This window comes from Capra hircus, chromosome 12 (genome assembly GCF_001704415.2).
Source record: "Capra hircus breed San Clemente chromosome 12, ASM170441v1, whole genome shotgun sequence".
In the NCBI taxonomy this organism is placed as follows: domain Eukaryota; kingdom Metazoa; phylum Chordata; class Mammalia; order Artiodactyla; family Bovidae; genus Capra; species Capra hircus.
The window spans coordinates 1,102,347-1,127,714 of NC_030819.1; the positions used below are offsets into that span (position 1 = coordinate 1,102,347).

The 25,368-nt window shown below is 53.7% G+C and overlaps 1 protein-coding gene across 2 annotated transcripts in view; it reads left to right on the forward strand.

Annotated features, from left to right (window-relative positions):
• The window catches only part of RAB20 (RAB20, member RAS oncogene family), a 32,541-nt gene continuing 9,427 nt past the window's right edge, over positions 2,255–25,368 (forward strand). Inside the window, exons 1-2 of one of the 2 annotated variants that reach the window (XM_018056361.1) lie at positions 2,255–2,576; positions 3,120–3,437. In XM_018056361.1, coding sequence (XP_017911850.1) covers positions 3,266–3,437 — 172 coding nt within the window. In that variant the 5' untranslated portion in view covers positions 2,255–2,576; positions 3,120–3,265. Of the gene's footprint in view, positions 2,577–2,726; positions 2,805–3,119; positions 3,438–25,368 lie in introns of those variants that run through there. The other variant, XM_018056362.1, reaches the window with a different exon arrangement.

Consider the following 25,368-nt stretch of genomic DNA (forward strand, 5'->3'; position numbering starts at 1 on the left):
CTGCGAGCATCCTGTTCATGACTGTGCCTTCTGCATCCATCCCCAGGCCTTGCTCCCTCTCCCCCTGCTCTGTTTTTCTCCACCAAACATTTCATCACCGTCGAGGACACTCTGTATTTTGCTTGTTTATTTTGTTGGCTGTCTTCCTCACTGCTCTAGCCTTAGGTCAGGGCTCAGAGCTTAGTTCCTACCCACTGAACAAAAACACGTAGAGAGGCAGAGGCTTTTTGTTTGCTTGTTTAAGAAAAGAGGAAAGTAGTTTAAAAGGGAGAACTGTCCCACAACAAAGTACCTATAAACTCCCAAGACACTTTGCAAACCATCAGAAGCAAACACGCTATGACCCCTTCTGCTGTAACCGTGGACAGTCCCAGAACTCACATGGCATCTCATTAAAGAGGAGCTTCCTAGTTTTCTGGGCCTTGGGCACCCTTCATCTGAGCAATTGGAAAAAGAATTACCCTGTTAGGCCAGTGGCTTAACTGCAGGCAGAACAAACATTGTACTTGGCAGGAGAGTGGCTAGTTTAAACAGACTTTTAACCTTTTAACTTCTTCCTCAGTCAAGTTTCCCAAAGAGGAAAGAGGCAGCTGGCAGTCTTTAAGGCATTTTTTTTTTTTAAAGGAGTGGTTGAAATTTGATATGGAGACATTCTCCTGGTTAAATTTAGTTTTTCAAAGTGTTGGACAGTTAAAATTTTTTTAAACAAACTTTCTGAGTGAATTCTATGTTCCAGGTAGAATTCTATATGTTGTATGTGTGTGTGTGTTTGTGCGCTTAGTCATGTCTGACTCTTCGCAACCTCGTGGACGATAGCCCACCAGGTTCCTCTGTCCATGGGATTCTTACTGGAGCAGGTTGCCATTTCCTCTTCCAGGGGATCTTTCCAACCCAAAGATTGAAACCTGGTCTCCTGGGTCTCCTTGCACTGGCAGACATATAACTTTTCCACTGTGCCACTGGAACCATCCCTGCTCCTCAAAACCGGCTCAAAACACATCAGTGTTTCACATGGAGACAGCATTCAGCAAACCAACAAATTTATTTAAACGCACACTGAGTTGGGACTGCCTTCCAGTTGTAGGTACTGGGAAGAAGCCAGAGAAAGGAAACAAAAGACCCAGCCTCCACCTAGAAGGATGGGACGGGGCTCAGGTGGGAGGGAGTTCAAGAGGGAGGGGGTATATACATACATTCGGCTGATTTAGCAACTGCACAGATGGCTGATTCTCCTGTTGTGCAGGAGAAACCAAGAGGACACTGTAAAGCAGTTATCCTCTAATTAAAAATAAAAAACCCCACCTTCGGGGACTCCTGATCCCATGTCTATTGGGTGAGGAAGCCACCTGGAAAGGTGTGGTGAGCTGGCAGGATGCAGAATTAGCTTACAAGATGCTCCCTGTCCTAGGGAAACATACACCACCAGAGGACCTGGGTGTGGAGCCCAGCTGGCGGTGATGTCTGCCTGGAACCCCTCCTGGCCTCACCAGGATGGTGAAGTCACCCACTGTGCCTTTCTTGAGCAGCTACTTCAGCCCACAGAGTGGTGAACGAAACAGACACAGTCCCTCACTCCTGCAGCTTACTTCTCAGAGAGGGAGATTGCATGGAAGGTCAGCAGTCTTATTCAGTACAGTGCACCTGCTCAGTCATGTCCGACTCTGCGACTCCATGGACTGCAGCATGCCAGGCTTCCCTGTCCATCACCAACTCCTCGACCTTGCTCAAACTCATGTCCACTGAGTCGGGGATGCCATTCAACCATCTCATCCTCTGTCGTCCCCTTCTCCACTTGCCTTCAATCTTTCCCAGCATCAGGGTCTTTTCCAATGAGTCAGTTCTTCGCATCAGGTGGCCAGAGTACTGGAGTTTCAGCTTCAGCATCAGTCCTTCCAATAAATATTCAGGACTGATTTCCTTTAGGATGGACTGGTTGGATCTCCTTGCAGTCCAAGGGACTCTCAAGAGTCTTCTCCAACACAACAGTTCAAAAGCACCAATTCTTCGGTGCTCAGCTTTCTTTATTGTCCAACTCCCACATCCATATATGACTACTGGAAAAACCAAAGCTTTATTAGGGAGCGGTAGAAAGTAAGCAGTCACGGAGGGATGGAGGGCGGGAGAGCGACTCCAGAAATCGGGGGTGGGGCCCGCAGTGGGCAGTGACCGAGGGCAGAGTTCGGGCTTGCGGGGCAAGCAGGAGCCAGGCAAGGCCCGTGCTCCCAGGTGAGACGCCCTCACACCCCGCCTCCCGTCCGCTTCTCCGCGCCCCCGCCCCTCCTTCCGCAGAGAACCGGGACCCACGCAGCCTCAGCAAACACTGCCCCCGGTGTTCACACTGGAGAATCGCCGTCGTCTCCAGTAAAGACCCAATCAGCACAACTGCCAAAGCCAGACGTCCACTCCGAAGTGAAGTGGCGACGGCGGTCCTCGTCTCGCTCTGATTTATAACAGCACAACCCGCTTCTGGCCAAAGTGAGCGAAAACGACACCCGCCAGCGCCCCAGCAGACAGGCGGAGGACCGGTCCTCGCGGACGGTCACGGCCACACCTGCGCCTGCGGAGGAGGAAGCCAGGTGCGGGGGGCCGGAGCCCGCCCCACGCCGGGACGCCTGGGTCAGCAGCCGGGCCGTGCCCCTGCGCTGTGTCCACCCCGGGGCTCGACTCTGAGTCCGCCAGCCTCCCCCACCTGGCGCCCTTACCTGCACCCCTTCCACCTGCCCGGGTCTTCCGAGCGCCGCCCACTGGGGAAACGAGCCCCGGGCCGGCCCGAAGACCCGTCCACCGGGCCTGGCGGGCGGCAGGTGGGCGCCCTGGGGGGCGGGGAGAGGGAGGAGCCAGCCCGGGGCGCCGGCGGTCAGGGGCGGGGCCAGCCCGGGGCGTGGGCGGTCGGGGGCGGGGCCAGCCCGGGGCGTGGGCGGTCTAGGGGCGGGGCCAGCCCGGGGCGTGGGCGGTCTAGGGGCGGGGCCAGCCCGGGGCGTGGGCGGTCGGGGTCGGGGGCGGGGCCGACCGCCCTGGACCAGGGACGGGCCGCCGCAGGCGGGACACCTAGGTGGGCGTCGGGCTGGGTCCCAGCTCCGGCCCAGCGCCGAGTCGCGCTTTCTCTTCCGCGTTCCCAGGCGTCCGGAAGGGAAGGTCCCCGCGAGTCCGCCTCTCCGCCAGTCCCGGGTCGGAGCAGCCTCGGGGCGTCCGGCGGCTGCAGCCGCGCACCGGGCGCACCGGCCAGGAGGGCGTCGGGGAGCGGAGGGGTGCCCCCGGCGGGAAGATGAGGAAGCCCGACGGGAAGATCGTGCTTTTGGGGGACATGAACGTGGGCAAGACGTCGCTGCTCCAGAGGTACATGGAGCGGCGCTTCCCAGACACGGTCAGCACGGTGGGCGGCGCCTTCTACCTGAAGCAGTGGCGCTCCTTCAACATCTCCATCTGGGACACTGCAGGTGAGGGCGGGGCTTCTCGATGGAGAGAAGCGTCCCCCAGGGCAGGGGTCCCCCAGGGCAGGGTCTCCTGGAGCAGGGGCCGCCAGGCCAGGCGTCTGCTGCCCCACACTGGGTCCCTCCCTTGCTCTGCAGGTGACCCCTTCTTCTGCATCAGGCCCCTCCTCACGGTGTGCGGCCACCCTTGGCCCCTTTTTGTTCCTACTTGACTCCTCTGCTGGTTGGAAAGCTGAGGATTCAGCCACTGGGTACATCTTAACAACATTCCAGGAAAGCACCCTGGGCCCCAAAGAGAGAACCCGCTGATCCCTGCTTATGGAGCACCCAGCCCAGCCAGCTGCTGGTAACTGGAGGCACTGAAGCCCTCCCACCAACAGGGTCTCAGTCGCTGTCCACAGCCACCTTGAGGGGTGAGCAGAGCTAGTATAAACTGCCTCTCCCGACAAAAGAGAAAACCGAGGCCCTGAACCTTCCCTGAGGGCTTTAGGTGGGAAGCAGAGCTCAGGTCCCCTCCCTCAGTGCCAGACGTGTCTGTATTTTCCACTTATCGTGTCTGTATTTTCCACTTATCGTCGCCATCGGCAGGGCTCATGCGTGTTATGGGGCTTTGAAGTGATTTTCTGCAGAAGCATTTTGAAGATAGCCATTTGTTTGAGTAAATTCCAGGAGATAGTGGAGGACAGAGGAGCCTGGTGTGCTGCAATCTACTGGGTCACAAAGAGTTGGAGATGACTTAGCGACTGAACAACAATAATTATTTTAAGTATGTGTAGTATATTTGTGTTTTTTCAAAAGTAGAATACATCAGAGGATCTTGACTCAACCTTTCAGTTTGTTAACTCTGTGTAATCACACTGACATGAGAGTGTTGCAATAGAATGTTTTCTTCCCCATGAAAAAGAATAAGATCCCACAAGTAAGTAAGCTGTAAATTAGTATGGTGCGTTTTCAACGGGCTTGACTTTTTAAAGCCTGAAACTTCAAGGTCTGACTTTTTAAATATCTGCACTTTAAAAAGTGACATTTACACTGGAAGTTCCTGTACAGAATTTAAAAGTTGCCAACTTGGGTGCACCAGTCTGCTGAATAAGCAAGAATATAACTCATCTTCTATTTAAAACTGAATTAATGATGGCTGCTTTCCAACGTCTGCCCCTCCTCCCTCCCTCTTGCTTTCTCTTGGCTGTCTTTTTTGTTGTTAGGGTTGTTAACATCTTGACTAATTTATTTGCAAACATGCTGTGAAACGCAGTGTCTCCCGGGTACAAGTGCACCTCCCTTGCTTTGTTCTCTGCCTCCAGGCTGCAGAGTGAAGTTCCTCTGAAGTTCCTTTCCTTAGATGACTCTCCAGCGTTAAGCATTTGGTAGCGATGGAACCAGCGCTCTAGAAATCAGACCAAGTTAACATAACTTGTCTGTGTGTTCTGCACAAGGCTGGTCCCGAGGGCCCTTTGGTTGGTTGACTGGACCTCACTGCTGCCTTGGTTTACACAGGGCTAGTTCAGGGTCGGTGCTGGGGGACCCAAACCTAGACCCCTGCTCTGGTTGCCATTAGAAGCTTTTGCCACATGTGTGGTGTTTCTGGAACAGGAGCTGACCATTGGGCGTCAGAACAGGCATCTTGGCATTCAAGTTTTGAAGAAGTAATGCTGATCAGCCACTTTCTTCTTTGGTGCTGAGAACGTGTTGCAGCCAGAATCTTTTCTGTCAGAGGATTTTGAAATAAGGCTGATGAGATGTCCTCGGTGTCTGGTTGGGCTCCCGGGGGCAGCGACTCATTTCCTGGCTGCCTGGGAAACCCGCCTTCTTCCCGGAACCCCAAGTGTGACCTCAGCCGGGCCCCTGGGGCAGTGGAATGCTGGGATCTGTGGGCACATCTCTGACCTCCTGTGTACATTCAGGGCGCCCGGGGCTGGGAGTCAGCGGTCACACAGGCCACCTCTGAGCCTGTGGGGTTAGGGAGACTTGGAGGGAGAAGGCACATGTGACTTTTTGCCTTTTAGGTAATCCTTGTTGGAAAATGCAGAAGTTGAACTTTTAGGGAACCCCCTCTTTTTTCCTCCTTTTGCCTTGCTCTTAAAGTTTCTTTCGACCCCACCCTGTCTTCTAAGTTGCTTTTATTTTAATTTGTGTAACTGAGGCAGAAGGGTGAGGACCAGCTAGAGGACACCCGGTCACACGGGGTGGGCGGGTGCTGAATAATGAAGCTGATAGGGAGGCGTCAGAGTTCCCGTTCCACCCTGGCACGTCCTTCCGACAGCAGTGCCTGCTGGCATCCCGAGGCTGCCAGCGGAGGAGTGGGTGGGGCAGAGCGGGGAGAGGAGGTTTGCTGGCGGGTTATCAGTTGGCACGGGGCTCCTCTGGAGGGAGTGGCACCGTCGAGACGGGGCTGGAGCTGGTGGAGGTCCCGCAGGACCGGGCTTTGTCCAGGGTTGGCACTCGGTGGGCTCCAGCTCCAGCAGAGGGGAGAGGCAGACAAGGAGACGCCTGATACCGTGTCGCATCGCAGCACTATTCCGGAGAAAATGCAGCAGAACGATGGGACAGTGAGCAGTGAGCCCAGCAGACGCCAGGGCTGACCCCCGCCAGAGCCCGGGGCTGACCCCGCCAGAGCCCGGGCGGACCCCGCCAGGGCCCGGGCTGACCCCCGCCAGGGCCCGGGGCTGACCCCCGCCAGGGCCCGGGCTGACCCCCGCCAGGGCCCGGGGCTGACCCCCGCCAGGGCCCGGGCTGACCCCCGCCAGGGCCCGGGCTGACCCCCGCCAGGGCCCGGGGCGGACCCCCGCCAGGGCCCGGGCTGACCCCCTAGTTTAGCTCTCCTTCCTCCTTCCCCAAGCCTTGGGGCGGGTGCTAGCTGACTCCTGGTTGAATGCATCTGAGGAGCTTTTCTGATGCAAATCCGCTTTTCTCCAGCTTCTAGCGACACACCCCGGTTTCCACCTGGGAGTCCCTGCAGTGCCCTGGACATCCAGGGCCTGCCTGTCGTCTGTTCGTGCAGACCGGGCTTCTCCAAGACGCCCGGCTTTTCTCTTCCGTGTTCCCGACTTCCTTCTGCGCCCTGGCCAAATTGTTAACATCTGTATTTCTAACAGTCCGTTCAAAGGCAGGCTTCCCAGGCGGCTCTAGTGGTAAAGAACCCGTCTGCCAGTGCAGGAGACGTAGGAGACTTGGTTCGATCCCTGGGTCGGGAAGATGTCCTGGAGCAGGAGATGGCAACCCACTCCAGTGTTCTTGCCTGGAGAATCTCACGACAGGGGAGCCGGGCGGGCTACAGTCCATGGGGTCACAGGGTCGGACATGACTGAGGTGACTGAGCACACGCGTTGAAGGCGACCTAGGCCCTTCCCGCCGCGTTCCCGAGTTTGCCCAGGCTCCGTGATTGCCCAGTTCCAAAGCCACGTCCACGTTCATTACAGCAGCGTCCAACTCCCAGGATCGCTTTTGGTTTCCTGCGGCTGTTGTAGTGAATGACCACAGACTCAGTGGCTTAGAAGAGCAGGTGCATCCCCGATGAGTCTCACTGCTTAGAATCCAGGTGTCAGGAGGTGTGTTCCTCTCCGAGGCTCCAGGAAGGACTGTCTTCCCTGCCTTCCTGCCCCTGGAGCCCACCTGCACCCACGGCTTCCTCCTCCTCCGTCTTCTAGCCGGCACGTCTGGCGGGCCCCTTCTCTCCTCACGGCCCTTGAACCCTGTCTGTCACGCCCCTTCCCGTATCTGAAGGACCCTGTGATTACCCGGGGCATGTCCTGGTCCTCCAGGGACGTCTCCTCATTTAGGGTCGGTCGGTTGGCCGTTTGGATTTGTACGTTTAATACGGCGTGTTCTCAGGCTCCGGGCCTGAAGACGTCTTGGTGGGCGCGGGGCGGGCGTTCTGCCCACGACAGCTGCTGACCACGCGTGTGATTGCAGGGCTGTGTCACCTCTCCCTGCGTTTTCGTCCTCTAAGGGGGACAGCTGTAGTTGTTGCTGGGAATCCACCCGCTAATATGGGTCGTGTGCTCTGAGCAGTACTGGGAAGGAGGAAGCTTTGTGTTTTGCTAAACAAGTTTCTCCAAGCCCTGGGTGCTCACGACCACGATGGCCACCAGCAAGCTCGTCACAGTGGGGCACGAGAGGCTTGGGTGGGTCACCAAGAAATGGTTCTGCAGGAAGTGGAAAGCTCCAGGAAGCGGGGCTCTGGAGCAGCGGGGTTAAGGTCTTTCTCTTGAACAGCTTAAGGGAACCCCGGGAAAGGATGCTGGAGTTCCGGCATGTAAAGTCGTGGTGCCTGGAGGAGAGGATGTCCTTGCTTGCACCGTGAACTTAGAGAGGAGGTCTGGGCTTCTGTGCAGAACCAGGGCCTTAGTCCCGTGAACGGCCGTGCTGTCCTGGGGGGCCTGTGTGGGCGGCCCCGGGAGGCACACGAGTGCAGATGCCAGGTGAGGTGGACGGTCCATCCGAGGACTACGAGCCCCTCTCTAGGCAGCTGCTCCTGGATCGGGGAGTGGGGGGACGCCGTGTGGGAAGAGGGTGTCGTGTGGGCTGTGGACCCTGGAGATGCGCTGTTTTTGATGGGGGCGGGCGGAGCTGCAGATCCCTGGTGCCTTGGCCCAGCCTGCGAGGACTGCGTGTTTAACCCCAAGAGGCTGGCGCAGAAGTGGGTAGACAGCCTGTGCGAACTGTGCTTGCAGCCAGTGGGCGGAGGGCTCCGATTTTGGCTGCCTCTCTTGGTTTATGAGTGCGGCTGCCGAGTGGTTTTGAGGTCCTGATCCTGACCAGCAGGACGGGTGTGACAGGGATGGATGACCCCTCCTTTCTGCCGGTTGGGGGGTGCTCACCTGGGCCTCGCTGTCATCCTACTTTGTGTTAGGGGCACCCCCCACCCCGCCCCAGCATTTTTCAGCAGTAGAGCTGACTGGCTGCGGCAGAGACTGTATAGCCCTGGAAAACTCCAGTGTTCAGTCTGGGCCTTTGCAGAAATAGTTTGCTGACTCCTGGCTTAGGTCCCATAAAAAGGAGAACACTTTTTTAAAAGTCTTTTCTGTAGCTGTTCTCTTGGCAAAACTCTGTTAGCCTTTGCCCTGCTTCCTTTTGTTCTCTAAGGTCCGTCTAGTCAAGGCTATGGTTTTTCCAGTGGTTATGTATGGATGTGAGAGTTGGACTATACAGAAAGCTGAGCGCTGAAAAATTGATGCTTTTGAACTGTGGTGTTGGAGAACACTCTTGAGAGTCTCTTGGACTGCAAAGAGATCCAACCAGTCCATCCTAAAGGAGATCAGTCCTGGATGTTCATTGGAAGGACTGATGCTGAAGCTGAAACTCCAATACTTTGGCCACCTGATTCGAAGAGCTGACTCATTTGAAAAGACCCTGATGCTGGGAAAGATTGAGGGCAGTAGGAGAAGGGGACAACAGTGGATGAGATGGTTGGATGGCATCACCGACTCGATGGACATGAGTTTGAGCAATCTCTGGAAGATGGTGAAGGACAGAGAAGCCTGGTGTTGCTGCAGTCCATGGGGTCACAAAGAGTCAGACATGGCTGAGTGACTGAAGTAAACTTTCTATAGTTATAGAAACTCCCCAAAGAGTTTAGCATTTAGGAAAGAGATCAGGAACTGAGGAGACCCCTGATTCACTTAAACTGGACAAGCAGCTCTCAGATTTCCCTTGGGGGTCCACCTGGAGCTGTACTGGATGAGGGTGGGGCCTGGGTTTAAGATCAGCATGGGCTCCTACTGGGAAAAAGTTCTTGGAAATAAATCTTAGTTTAGATTTGGAATCTGGAAATTAAGCCTGTAAAGCCAGTGTTGTAGGTGGTCCACATCTTTGTGGGTGGTCCATGTCTGTGTGGGTGGCCCATGTCTTTGTGAGTGGGTCAGCATCCTTGTGGGTTGTCCACACTTTGTGGGTGGTCCATGTCTATGTGGGTGGCCCACGTCTTTGTGAGTAGGTCAGCATCCTTGTGGGTGGTCCACACTTTGTGGGTGGTCCACGTCTTTGTGGGTAGGTCAGCATCCTTGTGGGTGGTTCACACTTTGTGGGTGGCCCACGTCTTTGTGGGTGGTCCATGTCTGTGTGGGTGGTCCATGTCTTTGTGAGTGGGTCAGCATCCTTGTGGGCGGTCCACACTTTGTGGGTGGCCCACACCTTTGTGAGTAGGTCAGCATCCTTGTGGGTGGTCCACACTTTGTGGGTGGTCCACATCTTTGTGGGTGGTCCATGTCTTTGTGAGTGGGTCAGCATCCTTGTGGGCGGTCCACACTTTGTGGGTGGCCCACACCTTTGTGAGTAGGTCAGCATCCTTGTGGGTGGTCCACACTTTGTGGGTGGTACACGTCTTTGTGGGTGGTCCATGTCTGTGTGGGTGGTCCATGTCTTTGTGAGTGGGTCAGCATCCTTGTGGGCGGTCCACACTTTGTGGGTGGCCCACGTCTTTGTGGGTGGTCCATGTCTGTGTGGGTGGTCCATGTCTTTGTGAGTGGGTCAGCATCCTTGTGGGCGGTCCACACTTTGTGGGTGGCCCACGTCTTTGTGGGTTGGTCACATCTTTAGTACCACTGAAGACTGAATGGGCACCATCTGGGGTTAAGGCATCATTTCCAGAATTCCTCTGCGTTCTTGAGAAAGTCAGTGGCCTGAATGTGAATGTGGGTATTAAGATAGGTGGAAGAAAGTCAGCAGCCTGGGCTCAGCGGGGTGGACAAAGCGCCATTGTACTAAGAGATCTCAGAGGACAAAGGCTGCCAGGAGGCCCCCTGGAGGAGGCGCCGGGAACTCTGGGGGTGGGTGGGGAGAGGTGTTTAAGGCTTGCGGGTGCGCTTGGATTCTGGAAACTTGAACTAACTGAGGCCCACCGCATTCGTGAGCTAACACCTGGATCGCGTTTCACGTCTCTGGACAATAACGCTGTGCCTCGTTATCTTTAAGTTTGTGGGAAAAATAGAAACTGTGATCCCCAATGGAACTTGCCCTTCGCGTTTCATTGAGACTTCACAGAACTTCCCTCTTTGCGAAAAGGAAATTTCACACACATGTACATGCATGTACACACGTGTGTTTATTCTTGGAATGAGGCTTTGTCACGCGTGTGATTTGACGACAGACCCTCCTCTGAGACGGGTCCTCAGAGCCGGCCCAGGTGCCCTGTCTGGAACTCGTCGCAGGTGCCCGTCTTTGCTCCGCTCTCCTCTTTGCCGCGGCGCCTCCTTCTCCGGGACCGTCCCCGCTCCTGACGACGCCCAGCTTGCATTGTGCCCCGTCTTTGAGTGTCACCTGCCTCGTGCAGCCGTCGTGGATGGTGGAGCGGACTTTTTCATCCAGGCCGTGCCGCCACGTGACCTCGTCTCCCTGTGTTTCGCCTTCTTTCTGATGGCAGAGCAGCCAGTGTCGCCTGTTCTGAAATGCGGAGAGAAAGCAGAATGGACGTGCATGGAGCCACCGGGACCTGTGGGCACCCGACCCGACATTGCCTCGCTGGGGGCGGGGAAGCAGAGGAGAAGCGGGGGTGGGGCTGACAAAGGACCAGCAGAATAATGCCCGAAAGCTTTCCAAACCCAGTAGCAGATTCCAGAAGCTGAGAGGATCACAAACAGGGAAAACCCAAAGAGGCCCCGGGCAAGGCTCACTATAATCAAACTCCGAAAACCAAAAGGCAAGGAAAACATCTTTTGTTTTTTTCCAGCTGCTCTGTGTGGCTTGTGGGATCTGATCAGATCCCCGCGCCCTGCGGTGGGGGTGTGGAGTCTTACCACTGGGCAACCAGGGAAGACCCAAGGAAAATACCCTGAAAGCAGCAAGTGGGGGAAAGAAAAGGTTATAATGATGGCGGATGACTGACTCATCAGACACCAGGGCGGGCAGAAGGCAGTGGCGTGGTACTTTCCAAGTGCTGAAAACAAGGATGAAGCCTTTTTTTTTTTTTTAATTTTAGTTTTTATTTATCTGTTTACTCTTGGCTGTGCTTGGCTCTTCGTTGCGGTGTGCGGGCTTCCTCTAGTTGGGGTGAGTGAGGGCTACCCTCTCGCTGTGGTTCTCGGGCTTCTCACTGTGGTGGCTTTTGTGGTGGAGCACGGGCTCCAGGGCGTGTGGGGTGGGGTGCAGCTGCAGTTGTGGAGTGTGGGTCCAGAGCGGTGACGCACGGGCTTGGTTGCTCCTTGGCGTGTGGAATCTCCCTGGACCAGGGATCAAACCTGTGCCCCTGCGCTGGCAGGCAGAGTCTTAATCCTCCACACCACCAGGGACCTCTGATGAAGACTGGATCTACGATTTGTGTTCATCTTCACAAAAAGTGACTCTGGAAACAAGTGCCATATCTTGACTCAGACTTTTTCACCTATTCTGTTAATGACAGTATGATGCTATTTAGTATGCAATTGCATATTTAATAAGTTATCTAGGTAAACCTGGGAGGTTGTTTTTTTTCTCCACATGAAATGTAAAAGCTTTTGGCTTTGTAGCTTAAAAATTGGGAGCAATTTTTGCCTGTGTAGTAGTTTTTGCTTTTTGGTAGATTATCTTATAAGGTTTATTGAAAGTTTGCACATAGGCAGTAAAATTCACACTGGTCTTTTCGTGCCTGGTTAGGAGTTTTGACAGACACAGCTGTGTAACAACAAGCACAACCAAGATACAAACCGTTTGCGTCTTTTTAAAAAAGGTCCCTGTTCCTTCGGAGTCAGCCCTCTGCTCAGCACCGCCCCTGGCTGCCGTCTGTTTTCTGCCCTTAGCGCGGTCTCTCCTGGGCTCGTATGGGATGGAGAGTTTTGAGCCCGGTTCCTCCTACTTAGTGCATTTAAGGCTCACCTGTGTTGTGGTCTGTGTTCAATCCTGTTAATTGCTGAGTAAAGTTCCATTGGGGGCTTCCCTGGCGGCTCTGGTGCCTGCAATGCAGGAGACTCAGGAGACGGGGGCTCGATCCCTGGATCAGGAAGAGCCCTGGAGAAGGAAATGGCAACCCTGCTCCAGTATTCCTGCCTGGAAAATCTCATGGACAGAGGAGCCTGGTGGGCTACAGTCCATGGGCTCACAAAGAGACACGACTGAGTAATTAAACCGCCGCCATCGGGGACGGCCCACAGAGCGGAACGCCAAAAGCTCCATCAGGTGGACGTGCTGTCCACCAGCTGAGGGATTAAACCGCCACTGCCAAAACTCCATCGGGTGGAAGTGCTGTCCACAACTGAGCGATTAAACCGCCACCGCCAAAGCTCCATTGGGTGGACGTGCTGTCCACCAGCTGAGCGGTTCAACTGCCACTGCCAAAGCTCCATCGGGTGGACGTGCTGTCCACCAGCTGAAGGTTATTTGGGTTGTGCTGTTTTTCGTGATTATGAATAAAGCCGCTATAAACACTGAGTGGAGGTTTCTGTGGGAACGTGAATCTTCACGTCTCGGGCCGGCCAGCTAGAAGGGCTCCTGGGCTTTCCATCAGTGTAGGTTGCACACCAGCCTGACACAGCCCCGTTAGTTAAAGAATCAGTTTTTTTATTTCCATGTGTTGAGAGACTCACGTTTCCATGCACAGACTTGGGGAATATTCTGGGGAGAGAACTCTGTAGTTTAGCTCTTGGACAGTTTTCTGAAGAAAATGGTCTGCTTCTTGTTTTCCTTAGCTGACTTTATGCAGGCGCATGTGGTTAATTCTGCAATGGAAATCTCATTGCTTTCCCTGCCAGGGTCACAGAAGTGTTGCTGGAATGGCAGGGTGCTTAGAGAGAGGCACCTGGAATAAGACCCACATTGTAAGGCTTTAATCTTGGTTGTCGCTAGGCCATAAAACAGACACATTTAGCGGCCCTCTCTGTCTCGGGCACAGAGCCCTTTAGAAGGAAGCCCACTCGTGGAGCCTGGTGCCAGCTGCTGTGCCCGCTTACCCCCTTGTTTCCTCTGACAGATCATTTCCAACCAGCCTTCAAAACCAGCTCTTCTCTGAGATCTGCCTTCCTGCTTAGCCCAAGCGAACTCAAACCCACACACTTACTCGAGTGTCTCTATTCCCAGAGCAGGCCTGCTGAGTGTGTATCTCCTGCAGTGTGTCGTAAACACTGGGTGACTCGTTCGGTGGACTGAGAGGAAGTGGGCGGGAACGGGTGCTTCTCTCAACGCTGGCCTGGCCTCCGTGGGCTGGTCTTGGGCCTCTGACATCGCTCAGCTCGCCCACTGCTCCGTATCCCAGGCTTTGGGCCCACATGGCCTCAGAGCTTAGCTTTGACCTGACAGTGTTTGCTCGTGGCAAAAATGAGGCCAGTGGGAGCGTCGCCGGAGCATCCTCCGCTCCGGAAAGGCTTCACGCCTGAGTGCAGCAGGTGGCAGTGTGCGCGTGGCATGCCGGGCGCCGCCTCGCGGGGGCACGGAGTCCGCTATGATCCTGTCAAGCTAGAGCAGGGCTAAAGATTTGCCTTTTCAGCTTCTTCCTCTTTCAGAAGAAGAGGCAAGACTCCGAAAGTTATCTGTCCAACGGTGGAGCAGAAGAGGGGCCAGAGCCGGGGTCTTGCGACGCCGTAACCAAAGTCTCTGCGCCGTCAACACCTTGTTCCGCGCTGCCGTTCCCTCCATCATGGACGCTGCCTTCATCTTTAGGGGCATCTGCGCTCTGACCTCCTCTTCTCCTGCAGTCCGCTCAGAAATCAGGGTGGTGCCCCAAGGAGAGCTGCCTTGGGAAGTGTTTTCTCCGGGCGTCCGGGTTGCTGGCTCACGGCCCCGTCCTCCCGGGCACCCTGCCAGTGTGAGTCGCAGGGATGCCCTTGGCCTCTCGTGCGCCAGGCACCACGCGGAGTGCTGCTGGGGCCTCGTCTCTCATTTCCTACAGCGGCGTTGTGTGGCTGGTACTTTCACCACCGCCTCTTCCAGACCAGGAGGCTCAGGGCCAGGTGGCACGGGGCGCTGGGGGCCCGGATTTGAGGTCGGCGTCTCGTCACGTGTAGTGGGCTCCTTCCCATCTGTCCGGGCACCACGTGGGCGCCCTCTGCGTGCAGAGTGCTTCCCCCGCCTGCTGCTGGGGGACGCTGCCCACGGAGACGCGGGTGAGGGGCAGCCTGGCTCCTGCACGCCTGGGCAGCACCCAGACAGAGCAGGACAGGTGGGACCCAGCCCTGCGCCCCTCGCCCTGACGGCCTGCCGCACGTGGGCTGGGCCTGTTCCTGACCGACCGCTGATTGGCGTTTATATTTACAACTTTAAAAAGACAGTGATTGCTTTATCCGTGGCTGTGCTGGGCCTTCATTGCCGTGTGGGCTCTTCCCTAGGTGCGTGGGGGCCACCCTCTAGGTGCGGCGCTCGGGCTGCGCACTGTGACGGCTTCTCCTGTTACAGAGCCCGGGCCCGAGGTGTCAGTCTGCGGTACTTGCAGCACGCGGGCTCAGTAGCTCTGGTGCTCAGGCTTGGTTGCCTCGAGCTGGGTGGGGTCCTCCTGACCCAGGGATCGAACCAGCGTCCCCTGCATCGGCAGACAGATTCTTAACCGCTGAAACACCAGGGAAGCCCTCTGTTAACGACTGTCGATTGCTGTGGCCTGCATTAGAAGTTTCGACTTACAGTTTATAATTTCTCACCTGTTTTTGGAAAGAGGGTGTGGGGCTGGGACCTCACTTTTTTTTCCCGCGGTTCCAGACACGCATTCACTTCTGCCGGGGTGCAGCCCCAGTGGATCCAGGGAATTCGAAGGGTGGACGGCGTTGGCGTGGAAAGACTTGTTTATTTATTAATATAAGATTAGATTAGGAAACTATAGTGTAGTAAGAAGATTAAGTGGAGGAAGAGGGCTGAATAGCTTGGTTTATGCGGAAGGCCAGTAAAATTCCAGACAAGGAATTTGCACCATCTACCTTGGGCCACCGGCGCCCGCTTGAATATCTAAGGGTGCCTCGCCTTAAGCTCCCTTTCGTGCGGGTCTTAACAGCCAGGGCAAGTAAGTAGACCTGGCGGGTCTCCGCGCCCCAGGTGGAGATTCAGCCTGAAGTTAAAGTAAAGAGCAGGGAGAGGGAAAGGGAGAGAAGAGAGAGAGAAAGACACGGGGGGAGCCAGAGTCCCAAGAAACCAGGCCGAGAGACTAGTTCGAGAAGCTGGTCTGAGAAACTGGCCCCTGGCCCCATCCTTTATTGTTCAGAAGGCCTTTTATACTTTTGATAAAACATGGAGATCAATGGATAACACAAAATTATGTAGCGTTCGCAGCCCAGACTCTTTCTATACATCATTTTGTATACAAAAGATCTCAGGTGATTTACACTATCTTCTGGCCAAGAGGCTTGTTAACACTTTTTGGCTCTCTTCCTTAATGAATGTTAATTTTGTTTCCCCTGAAGTGTTTTTCTTTAATCTGCATCTCCTTAAAGCACTAAAGTTACATCTCTATAGAACAAAGGTGCAGTGGGTTATAACAAAGAAGGTACTTAACTCAAAGATCTAATGTTGCTAATACCAGGTCTACTACTTGTTTTTCTATATACCAACTATATCTAAAAATAAAGGATATGAAAATTTGGCAGCAAGCATTGACCCAACAAATGAAACTTTTAATCAGTCCTATGCTAAAGATTTTGACTCCTCGGAAGCCCCTACATTCCTAGGATGTTTTAAGCTTCCTGTGCCTCCTGCGGTCAGGAGGCCTCAAACAATCACACGCGCAGCTGTACGAGTCCTGCAGGCAGGCTAGAAAGCCATCGGAGGGTTTTTGGATTGAAACACTCTTTCAAATGCAGAAGACTAAAGCCCTGAAGTGACTTTTTCCAGAGAATGTCAGAAGGGTGGAAAAGCAGAGCACAAAAGCCGGCAGATTTTTGTTGGGGTACATGCTTAGGAATTTCCAGAGGGGTCCCTGAAGTCTGAGCACGCCTTGCGTATGTCAGCTTCCTTCCTCATGACCTTGTCACGGGCGGGCTTCCTCACACTGGCTCCCGGCACACTTCCCATTGTTGAAGGGCCACTTGTGTTTGCACGCATGCCCACACCCAGGTGTCCAAGGCCCCGGGTCTTGGAGCAGAGGCCTGGCTGAGAGGAGCGGGCTGAGCCAGGCCTGCTGCATGAGGGTGTCCGCGCTGCGTCCGGGGGAGGCGCCGGCCACGCGAGGGGACCCAGAGCCCACGGTCTGCCAGGGCGTTGCTTAAGAAGAATATGTTCTGTGGCTTTTTCTGGTTGGAGGAACAAAAGAGCCTTTCTTTCTGAGATGCTCCTACGTGTGTAAAAGCAGTGTTTCCGCGGGGAGTGGCCTTTGGGAGGGTGAGGGCCGAGGGCAGGGTGGGCGGCCTCCTGGGCCCAGGCCTCCCTGGTCCACCCCGGCCTCCGTCCCCCGAGGAGGCAGCTGTGTTTGTCCTCTGGAAAGAGCTGCAGTTGCTGCTTGTCATCCACGTTATGAGACTTCCCCAGAGGCCTTGGAAGCTCCTGCCTGTGTCCAGGCCGCTTTGCAGAACGCCCCCAGGAGTGGCTGGGCTGGGCGCGTCTTCAAGGACTACTTGGTTCTGTGTCTCCCTATGGCCTTGCTCTCCTCACTCAAACAGGTGGATTTGTTCCTGGGACGTGAGAACATAGCGGAGGTGCTGTAGGTTTGTGTTTTCCTCTATTTCTAGAAATCAGAGGCGCCCTTATTACACGTTGTGGCCAAACGCACAGTGACTGAATGTTAAATTGCTAGAATCTTATCAAAAATCCTCAGCCATGAGAATTTCCAGATAGGGCATTTTCTCGAAAGACTAAGATTAGCTAGTAATGAAATCTAGCTCTTGAAGGTGGTTTTGTGTGATGCTGAACTAGTGTATCAAATGATACTCCAGGTTAGAATTATGGTTCCGCCTTGAACTGAAAACTTCTAAAGCAGGATTTATTGGCTCAAAGAATGCAGTGTTCAGAACACTCACTAGAAAAGATACATGTACCCCAACCTTCACAGCAGCACTATTTACAGCACGCAGCCATGACGCGGAAACAGCCTAAATGTCCATCAACAGATGACGACGAGTGGATTAAGACGGTGTGGTACTACCCCACCATGGGATACTCCTCAGCCATAGAGAAGAAAGTAATGCTGTTAGCAGCAACATCAGTGGATTTGGAAGGTATTATGCTAAGTGAAATGTCAAACAAAGACAAATACTGTATGATATCACTTACATGTCAAATCTAAAACTATAACAGGCCAGTGAAGCTGACGAAAAGGAAGCAGGCTCACAGAGAACAAACTAGCGTTGCCAGTGGGGAGAGGGCGATCGTTTGCATCTCGCCGAGAAGCTCTTTTGTTCGGAGTCACAGCTGAAGTGCTGACCTGGATTTGAAAGTGAATGTCCAGGTGTGGAGAATAAGCTGCATGGTGCGTTGGTAACACCGTCGGCAGAGATGGGCGTAACACACGGCCTTTCAGGGATCTTGCACGAAATGAGCCACAGTCTCTACAGCTTCCCTGAGACGTGCTCCAGCACCGATTTCAGCCAGATGGTAGCTGCTGCTTCGGAAGCACTGAACACCAGGGCTGACCTCGACCCTGTGTGTGCTGCGTGAGTTGCAGCTCTGGGGCCCCTCACCAGGACCGGGAGGCAGTGCGATGGGCTTTGCTGGTGGGGGTCTGAGCCGGGCGAAGTGATCAGCGTTTATGCGCTCAGTCAGCAAGCCAGCCCTGTGGTCTGAAATGCGCTCACACAGATGGAGCAGCCGTCGGCTGTCTCCACCTGCCCTGGAGATGGTGGGGCTGAGCCTGCCCTTCCCTGAGCTCAGATGCGGTCCCTGAAGACCGGGAGGGCGGGGTGCTGGGGATACTCTGTGGCCGGCTGGCCTCGCGGCCTCGTTGGTGGTGGGGTGGGTTCCTGAGGAGCCCGAGTCCTACAGAAGCCTGGGCCTTAGGCTCCGAGGGCGTGTCCTGCCCCGTCGGTGGCTGTGAGTCGCTGTGTCCTCGGTGTTATCTAATCTCGCTGTGCTCCTTCTCACCTGCCTTTGCCTTCTCTCCGGGGACGTCTCATCGTCCTCCTTGGCTGACCCTCAGCTTCTGGGCTTGGCCACCTCCAAGAAGCCCTGGGGAGGCACTTCAGCCACCGTCTCAGCAGAGTGGCCTCAGGTCCCTCCTGGTCCCTCCTGGTCCCTCCTGGTCCCCCCTGATCCCTCCTGGCCCCTCCTGGTCCCTCCTGATCCCTCCTGGCCCCTCCTGGTCCCTCCTGATCCCTCCTGGCCCCTCCTGGTCCCTCCTGATCCCTCCTGGCCCCTCCTGGTCCCTCCTGATCCCTCCTGGTCCCTCCTGGCACCTCCTGACCCCTCCTGGCCCCTCCTGATCCCTCCTGGCCCCTCCTGATCCCTCCTGGCCCCTCCTGGCCCTTCCTGATCCCTCCTGATTCCTCCTGGCCCCTCCTGATCCCTCCTGGTCCCTCCTGGCACCTCCTGACCCCTCCTGGCCCCTCCTGATCCCTCCTGGCCCCTCCTGATCCCTCCTGGTCCCTCCTGGCACCTCCTGACCCCTCCTGGCCCCTCCTGATCCCTCCTGGTTCCTCCTGGCCTATCCTGATCCCTCCCAGTCCCTCCCGGCCCCTCCTGGCCCCTTCTTATCCCTCCTGGTCCCTTCTGGCTTCAGGTCTGATGGGCAATGGGGTGAGCACAGTCTGGACCCGTCCTCTCACCGGTTCTGTCCACATTCTTTTCGAGCATTTCCTGTGAACTGGACACTGTGCTGAGCCCGGGGGACCACGGTGAGGAAGGCAGTTGGCCTCTAGTCCTGGAGTGAACTTGGGTCAAGTTGCTGGCGATACGCTCAGCCTGTGTGACTGGTGCTCTAAAGAAAAGCTGTCGGTGACTAGGGACCACTGGGGCTTGAGGCAGACCTGGGGGATGCATAGTCACTTTCCCCTGGGGGAACAGTCTGTCTGTGTCTGCAGAGACTCCACCAGCCCCGTGCTGTTCTGCCTGTTCCTGTTCTCCGCCCCCGCCCCCGAGGGCCCCGCCTCTGGGCCCCCGATCGCCTGCGCCCTCTTGACCCTTGAGCTGCTTAGGTTGTCGGTCTGGCTCCCTCAGTAAGTGAGATAACCGAGGCCTCGAACATGTCTTTATTTGTTGTATCGGTTGGGAAAGTCATGATTTTGCCCTTTCTTGAAAACTGTCTTTTAACATGTGTCGGGTGGAATTGTTTGCAAAATGCTTGACCAAATCTCATTCCTGTTCTAACAGAATTCAGTCCCCTCCTCCACAGTAGAATGTTTGTCGTCGGGCATTTCCTTACCTGGCAGGTGTTCATGCCGCTGTTGGGGTTCCTGGCTGCTTGCTTCCCGGGTGTTCTCGAGCAGCTGTGTGCTCTGGCCTCTGCTTTGAGATCTGTAGACCTGTGCCACTAATTGTGGGGGTGGGATGAGGTGCCTGCATGTGCATGCAGGTATATGTGTACATGTGTGTCTGTGTGTGCACGTATGTTGTACAAGTGTATGTGTATATGAGTGTGCAGGTAGACACGTGTACGCATGCATGCAGGAATACATGTGCATGTGTGTTGTACACGTGCGTGTGTGTATGAGTGTGCAGGTAGGTAAACGTGTGCATGAACACAGGTAGACGTGTACATGTGTGCATGTATGTTGTACACACGCATGTGTGCATGTATGTGTATGAGTGTGCGGGTAGGCATACATGTGTACACACGTGTGCCTGTGTGTTGTACACATGCACGAGTGTGCAGGTAGGTAAACGTGTACATGTGCGTGTGTGTGCAGGCAGGTATGCAATGTATGTGTGTTATATGTGTGCACACACAGTGTGTGCCCACGTCTAGCTTGCCGCTCTGCCTGGCGCCCGCAACGACCCCTCAGCCAGGGTTGGCTCTGAGCCTTCCGAGGGGCACCGGCTGGCTGGCTTAGAGGAACGCCACTCTGCCGACTCCAGGAACCAGGGACTGGGGGGTGGTTCTTCCTGTCTAACTGGCCGCTGGTCCTGAGAAATGGCAAGTCAGTGTGAACGGAGGTGGCTTCTAACACTTGGGGTTCCTGCCGAGACTGCAGCTCTTTGGCGGGCTCCTGCTTCAGGGCAGCCTCGAGAGGCATGGCGCTCCTCTGGGCTCCTCTGGGCTCGTTTCACACAGCCTGGGCTGTGTGAGGACATTGCGCTCCCACTTTTCAGAGCCCTTGGTCGGCCCCTTTTCTGCAAGTTATAAAAGCTCGTTTGGAATGTCACTAATTCCCAGTCTGATGAACAGCCTGGCCGCTCGAGTGAGACCTGCAGCTGTTCCCTGAGACCAGGGAGGGTGAGCTGCAGACGCTCCGGGCTTTACAGTCACCCCGCTCCTCCAGGGAGGCTGGGGGTGGGGTGCGGCTGCCCAGACCTTCCTGGCCGGAAGCTGCATCTCAGCAGGCCGCCTGTGAGTCAGGGCCCAGGTCGGGAGCTGGGCTTGCTCGGCCCCGGGCAGGTGAGCTGTGGCGTCCAGGGCCGGGCTCAGGCCACGGGAGCCTTCTGGCGCGGTTTGCACACGCAGTCATCTGTTCATCATTTTCCACCGAGCATCACCTATCTGTCATCTTTCTGCTATCTTACCTGTCATCTGTCTGCCAGTCTTTAACCATGTGGAATTTTTTGTGATGAAATACACGTAAAATTTAGCAGTTCACTCATTTTTGTGTACAGCTTGGTGGCATTAAGCTCATTTTCATTATTGTGTGACAATCACCACTACTATCTCCAGAACTTTCTCATCTTCCAACTGAAGCTCAGTCCCCATTAAACACAAAGCTGACCCCCTGCCCTCCGCCCCCTAGTGACTACTTTTTGGCTTTTTATCTCTGTGAATTTGACTCTTGGAGGGAATTATTTAAAATTTTTACTCTTATGTATAGCATAATTTTGTTATATTTAAATATGACAAACTAAATTCAAGCAAAATACTTTTTGGTCAATGACATTAAAAAAAATTTAAACATAATACTTTGATATGATTGATTGGAAAGAGTTTTTGTTCTGTTAATGGACGCAGTTATATCCGGATACCTGATCACCCCCAGAAGGCATTTCTGATTTTACAATCTGTCTGTGGACAACGTACTTTCTAGGGAATTGTATTAGGACACACCCAGTCTGTCGAGCATGAGACAACTAGACTTGGTAAACGTGTAAAATCCTTTGTTTCCTTCCGATTGTTCGGAAAAGGCTTAATATCCTCCCCTTGGGTTAGAATTACCATGTTCCTCCTTTATCCTGGGGAGATGCGTTCCAAGACCCTCAGTGGGTGCCTGAAACTGCTCGTGGAACCAAACTCTCCCTATATGATGTTTTTCCTACACCATCCATACGTTTGATGAAGTTTAATTTATAAATTAGGAACCGTAAGAGATTAACAACAGTAACTAATAATAAAATACCATAGTTATAACAATACCCTGTAATAAATAACACAGCACACAATTCAAAAGTTGCAAATTGTTTATTTCTGAAATTTTCTATCTAATATTTCTGGGCCGTGGTCGACCGAGCGTTATCTGAAACCTCGGAAAGTAAAACCTCAGGTGAGGGAGGTGATTGTTTCAGGAAAACATTTGCTATATATTTCTCAGGAGACTTTCTATTATGGAGAGGAAGACAAAAAGCAGATTCTTTTAAAAATACCTAGGATATCTACTGGGTGGTTACCCCAGACCAGAAGCCATTTTAGATAACTTAATATTTTGATAAAACCCTTTATAGAGTTAAAGTGCTTTCTTAACATGGTATTTGCAGTTCAATCTTGTCTTTGAAGCAAGTTAAAACTTGCTTCAAAAATCTGAAATGCTTTTAGTTTCCTGCTTTAATAAGTAGAGGATTTCACAAATAATTGACTTTTTCTTTGATCATCTCATTTTAAAAGTTAATTCTCTTGGGGATGACTCAGAGAGATGTTATGGGGAGGGAGGTGGGAGGGGGGTTCATGTTTGGGAACGCATGTAAGAATTAAAGATTTTAAAATTCAAAAAATAAAAAACTATTAAAAAAAAAAGTTAATTCTCCCAGGACAACAGAGTATCTGTTGAAGGTAAAGGAGGTTGGGATTTAATATCCTCATCTATGAGAGTTTTTGTTTCTTAAGGTTAAATCTGTTATGTAACTGTATTTTCTTCGGATTTGCCATTTTTCTTAATACTAGACTGCTAAACAACGTCCTTTTATTTAAATTGTTTGGTCTTATTATTTTTAGTAAATCTATGTCTGAAAAGAATGAAATAATTTGAGACTTCCAGTTTTAATTATCTGACCTTGAGAATTATTTCATAAAGCCCAATCAGTGAATTGTAGGTGAGGGATTAACTTATGAGCAGGCAATGCTTTGGGTGGTTTGTACATCATATGTATTCTTGCTTTTTGTTCAGGCTTCAAATGGCCCAACAGAAACAACAGAAATGGCACAAATGCTGGTTGGGGCACACGCCATTGTATATGTATTGAAATGTGGAAATAAATGCATTTTCCTCTCTCCTGTGTGTTGGCATTTCTTGAGCTGGAAATCATTTGGGGTTTGGGTTCTTTTATTTATAGAAGGAAAAAAAAAAAAAACCCTCATCTTACAGGCATGGGTTAGGATGATTGTGGTTAAGTAGTTGCCGACTGATCCGGGAGTGAAGTCCCACAAAACTGGTTTTCATTCTGATACTGGTGTTAGCCTGTGGGCCTCCCAGACTCCTAGAAGGCTCACCTCTTCTGTGTCATGAAGCAGGGCTCCGTTTAGGATGCCTTTTGATGGTCACAGACAATTAAAAACAAAGGACGTGTAAATGCAAGCAAGCTGAGTTGGATCATTGGATTTAAAGCAGTTTATCTTTAAAACGCTATCTAGGCACCGCCTTGGCTGGGGTCATTCATTAATCGGGGCTGAGGTTTTAGCTCTTCCTTCTGGCAGAAGAGATACCCTCACCAATATCATGAGGTAGAATTTTATTTTTTTCCTTTTCAACGGCTCTGCTTTCACCTCCAGCTGGTGACTGTTGGCTGAGGATCTTTCCCTGCACGGAATCTTCCCAAGGTTTCTGCAGTGGTGACGTGGAACGGCCGTGGGGCCGGGGCTCAGCCAGGGAAGGGCCTGGTCCCTGGACCACCCCACCGGGTTGGTGAGGCCACGCTGAAATCCCGTGGAGCCGGAAGAATGCGGGTTTCTGCCTTCAGAGCACAGTCGCTCCAGGGCATCCACACCCTGTGGGGGCTGTTTCCAGTGCGTGTTTCCACTGGGTGCTTCTCTTGCCTTTAGGGTTTGCTCGGCTTCTGATAACAGAGAGGTTGCTTCTTCCTTCATTGCTTCTTCTAGACTTCGAGATTGCTGTTCTTCCGTCGCCGAGTCGTGTCCGAGTCTCTGTGATCCCATGGACTGCAGCACGCCAGGCTCCTCTATCCTCCACTGTCTCCCAGAGTTTGCGCACTCGTGTCCATCGAGTCAGCGATGCCATCCAACCATCTCATCCTGTGTCTCCCCCTTCTCCCGCCTTCAATCTTTCCCAGCATGAGTCTTTTCCAATGAGTCAGTTCTTCACATCCAAAGTATTGGAGCTTCAGCTTCAGCATCAGTCCTTCCAGTGAATATTCAGGACTGATCTCCTTCAGAATGGACTGGCTGGATCTCCTTGCAGTCCAAGGGACTCTCAAGAGTCTTCTCCAACACCACAGTTCAAAAGCATCAATTCTTTTGTGCTCAGCTTTCTTTATAGTTCAACTCTCACATCCATACCTGACTACTGGAAAATCCATCGCTTTGACTAGACAGAGCTTTGTCAGCAAAGTGATGTCTTGCGTTTTAGCGTGCTGTCTAAGTTGGTCACAGGCTTCCTTCCAGGGGGCAGGCGAGCCCAGGCTCGTCCCGCTGACCCAGCTTGGAGAAGGGCTTGGTCTGGCAGTTCAGCCTTGTGCTCAGGATCTGGCCCCTAGATCTGGTGCCTGGGGTTCAGGACCAACTCTGCCTGTGTGCCCCCGGCCCTTGTCTCCTCTGGCAGGGCTTCCATCAGGCCTGGGGATGGGGGTGCGGCCGCAGTCCCCCGGGGGATGGGAGGGGCTGAGTGGCCGCGCGTGTGACGAGCGTGGGTGCTGTGAGCACTGCAGACGTGTGAACTCTGGGAAAGTTATTCACAGGCAGCGTGCTCGTTGTGAGAGCCAAACTCGCTCCTGGTTCTGCTCTGCCTGCTTGACGAGGTGACCCCTTGCTCGGGGGGACAGTGGTCACCCTGAAGCTCACCTGCCCATTTGTGACAGCCTCCCCTCTTAAGGCAGAGCCCAGGAGCTGTGGCTCGTCTGGATAATCCGTTAGTTTCCTTTAACATCTTCGTCACCTCTTCCTTATGGACTTTCTCAAGGACAGTGGGCCAGACGTGGGTGGTGGTTTCTTCTTGTGCAGGCAGCCTGGGGGTTGAAGGTCGTTCGTTTGGGTAGCAGAGTCGAGCTGGAACCAGTGAAGCGGCTTTGGGCATTTCTGTCCCTGTGACTGAGCTCTGTGCGCTGATCATGGCCTGTTTTCAGGAAGCGAGCAGAGTTGCTGACTCAGGCTCAGAAGGCGACACGTGACTCTTCAACTTCCCTGAGGTTGGGTGTTGAGTTCCCTGTTATCTCGACATCCTTGTCAGTTTCTGCTCCAGAGGGTTTGAAGTTCATGAGCATCTAGCTCGTGAGAGGAGAGGAAGTGGTGGGGGGGTGGGACAGAAGGTGGCCGCCAGGAGGATACTGCCCTTGTTCAATTCATGACTTTCGGTGTCTGTGAATGGGGAGGCCCTCAGCCTGCAGCCTGATTCATGCCTTTGTGGAGTGAGAGTTTCCTGGGACTGTCGTGATAAAACTCCACATGCCGGTGGTGGCTTAAAGGAACAGAAATGCATCGTCCCGTGGGTCTGGAGGTTGGAAGTCTGAGATCAGGGTGTGGGCAGGGCTGTGCTCTCTCTGAAGGCTCCCCCACCCCCAGCTTCAGGCGGGTGCTGGAGGTCCCGGCTGGTGGGCACTCTCTCTCTGCGTCGTCGTCCGTCTGAGTGTGTCTGTGTGTCTTCTCTCCTTGTGTGTGTGCGTG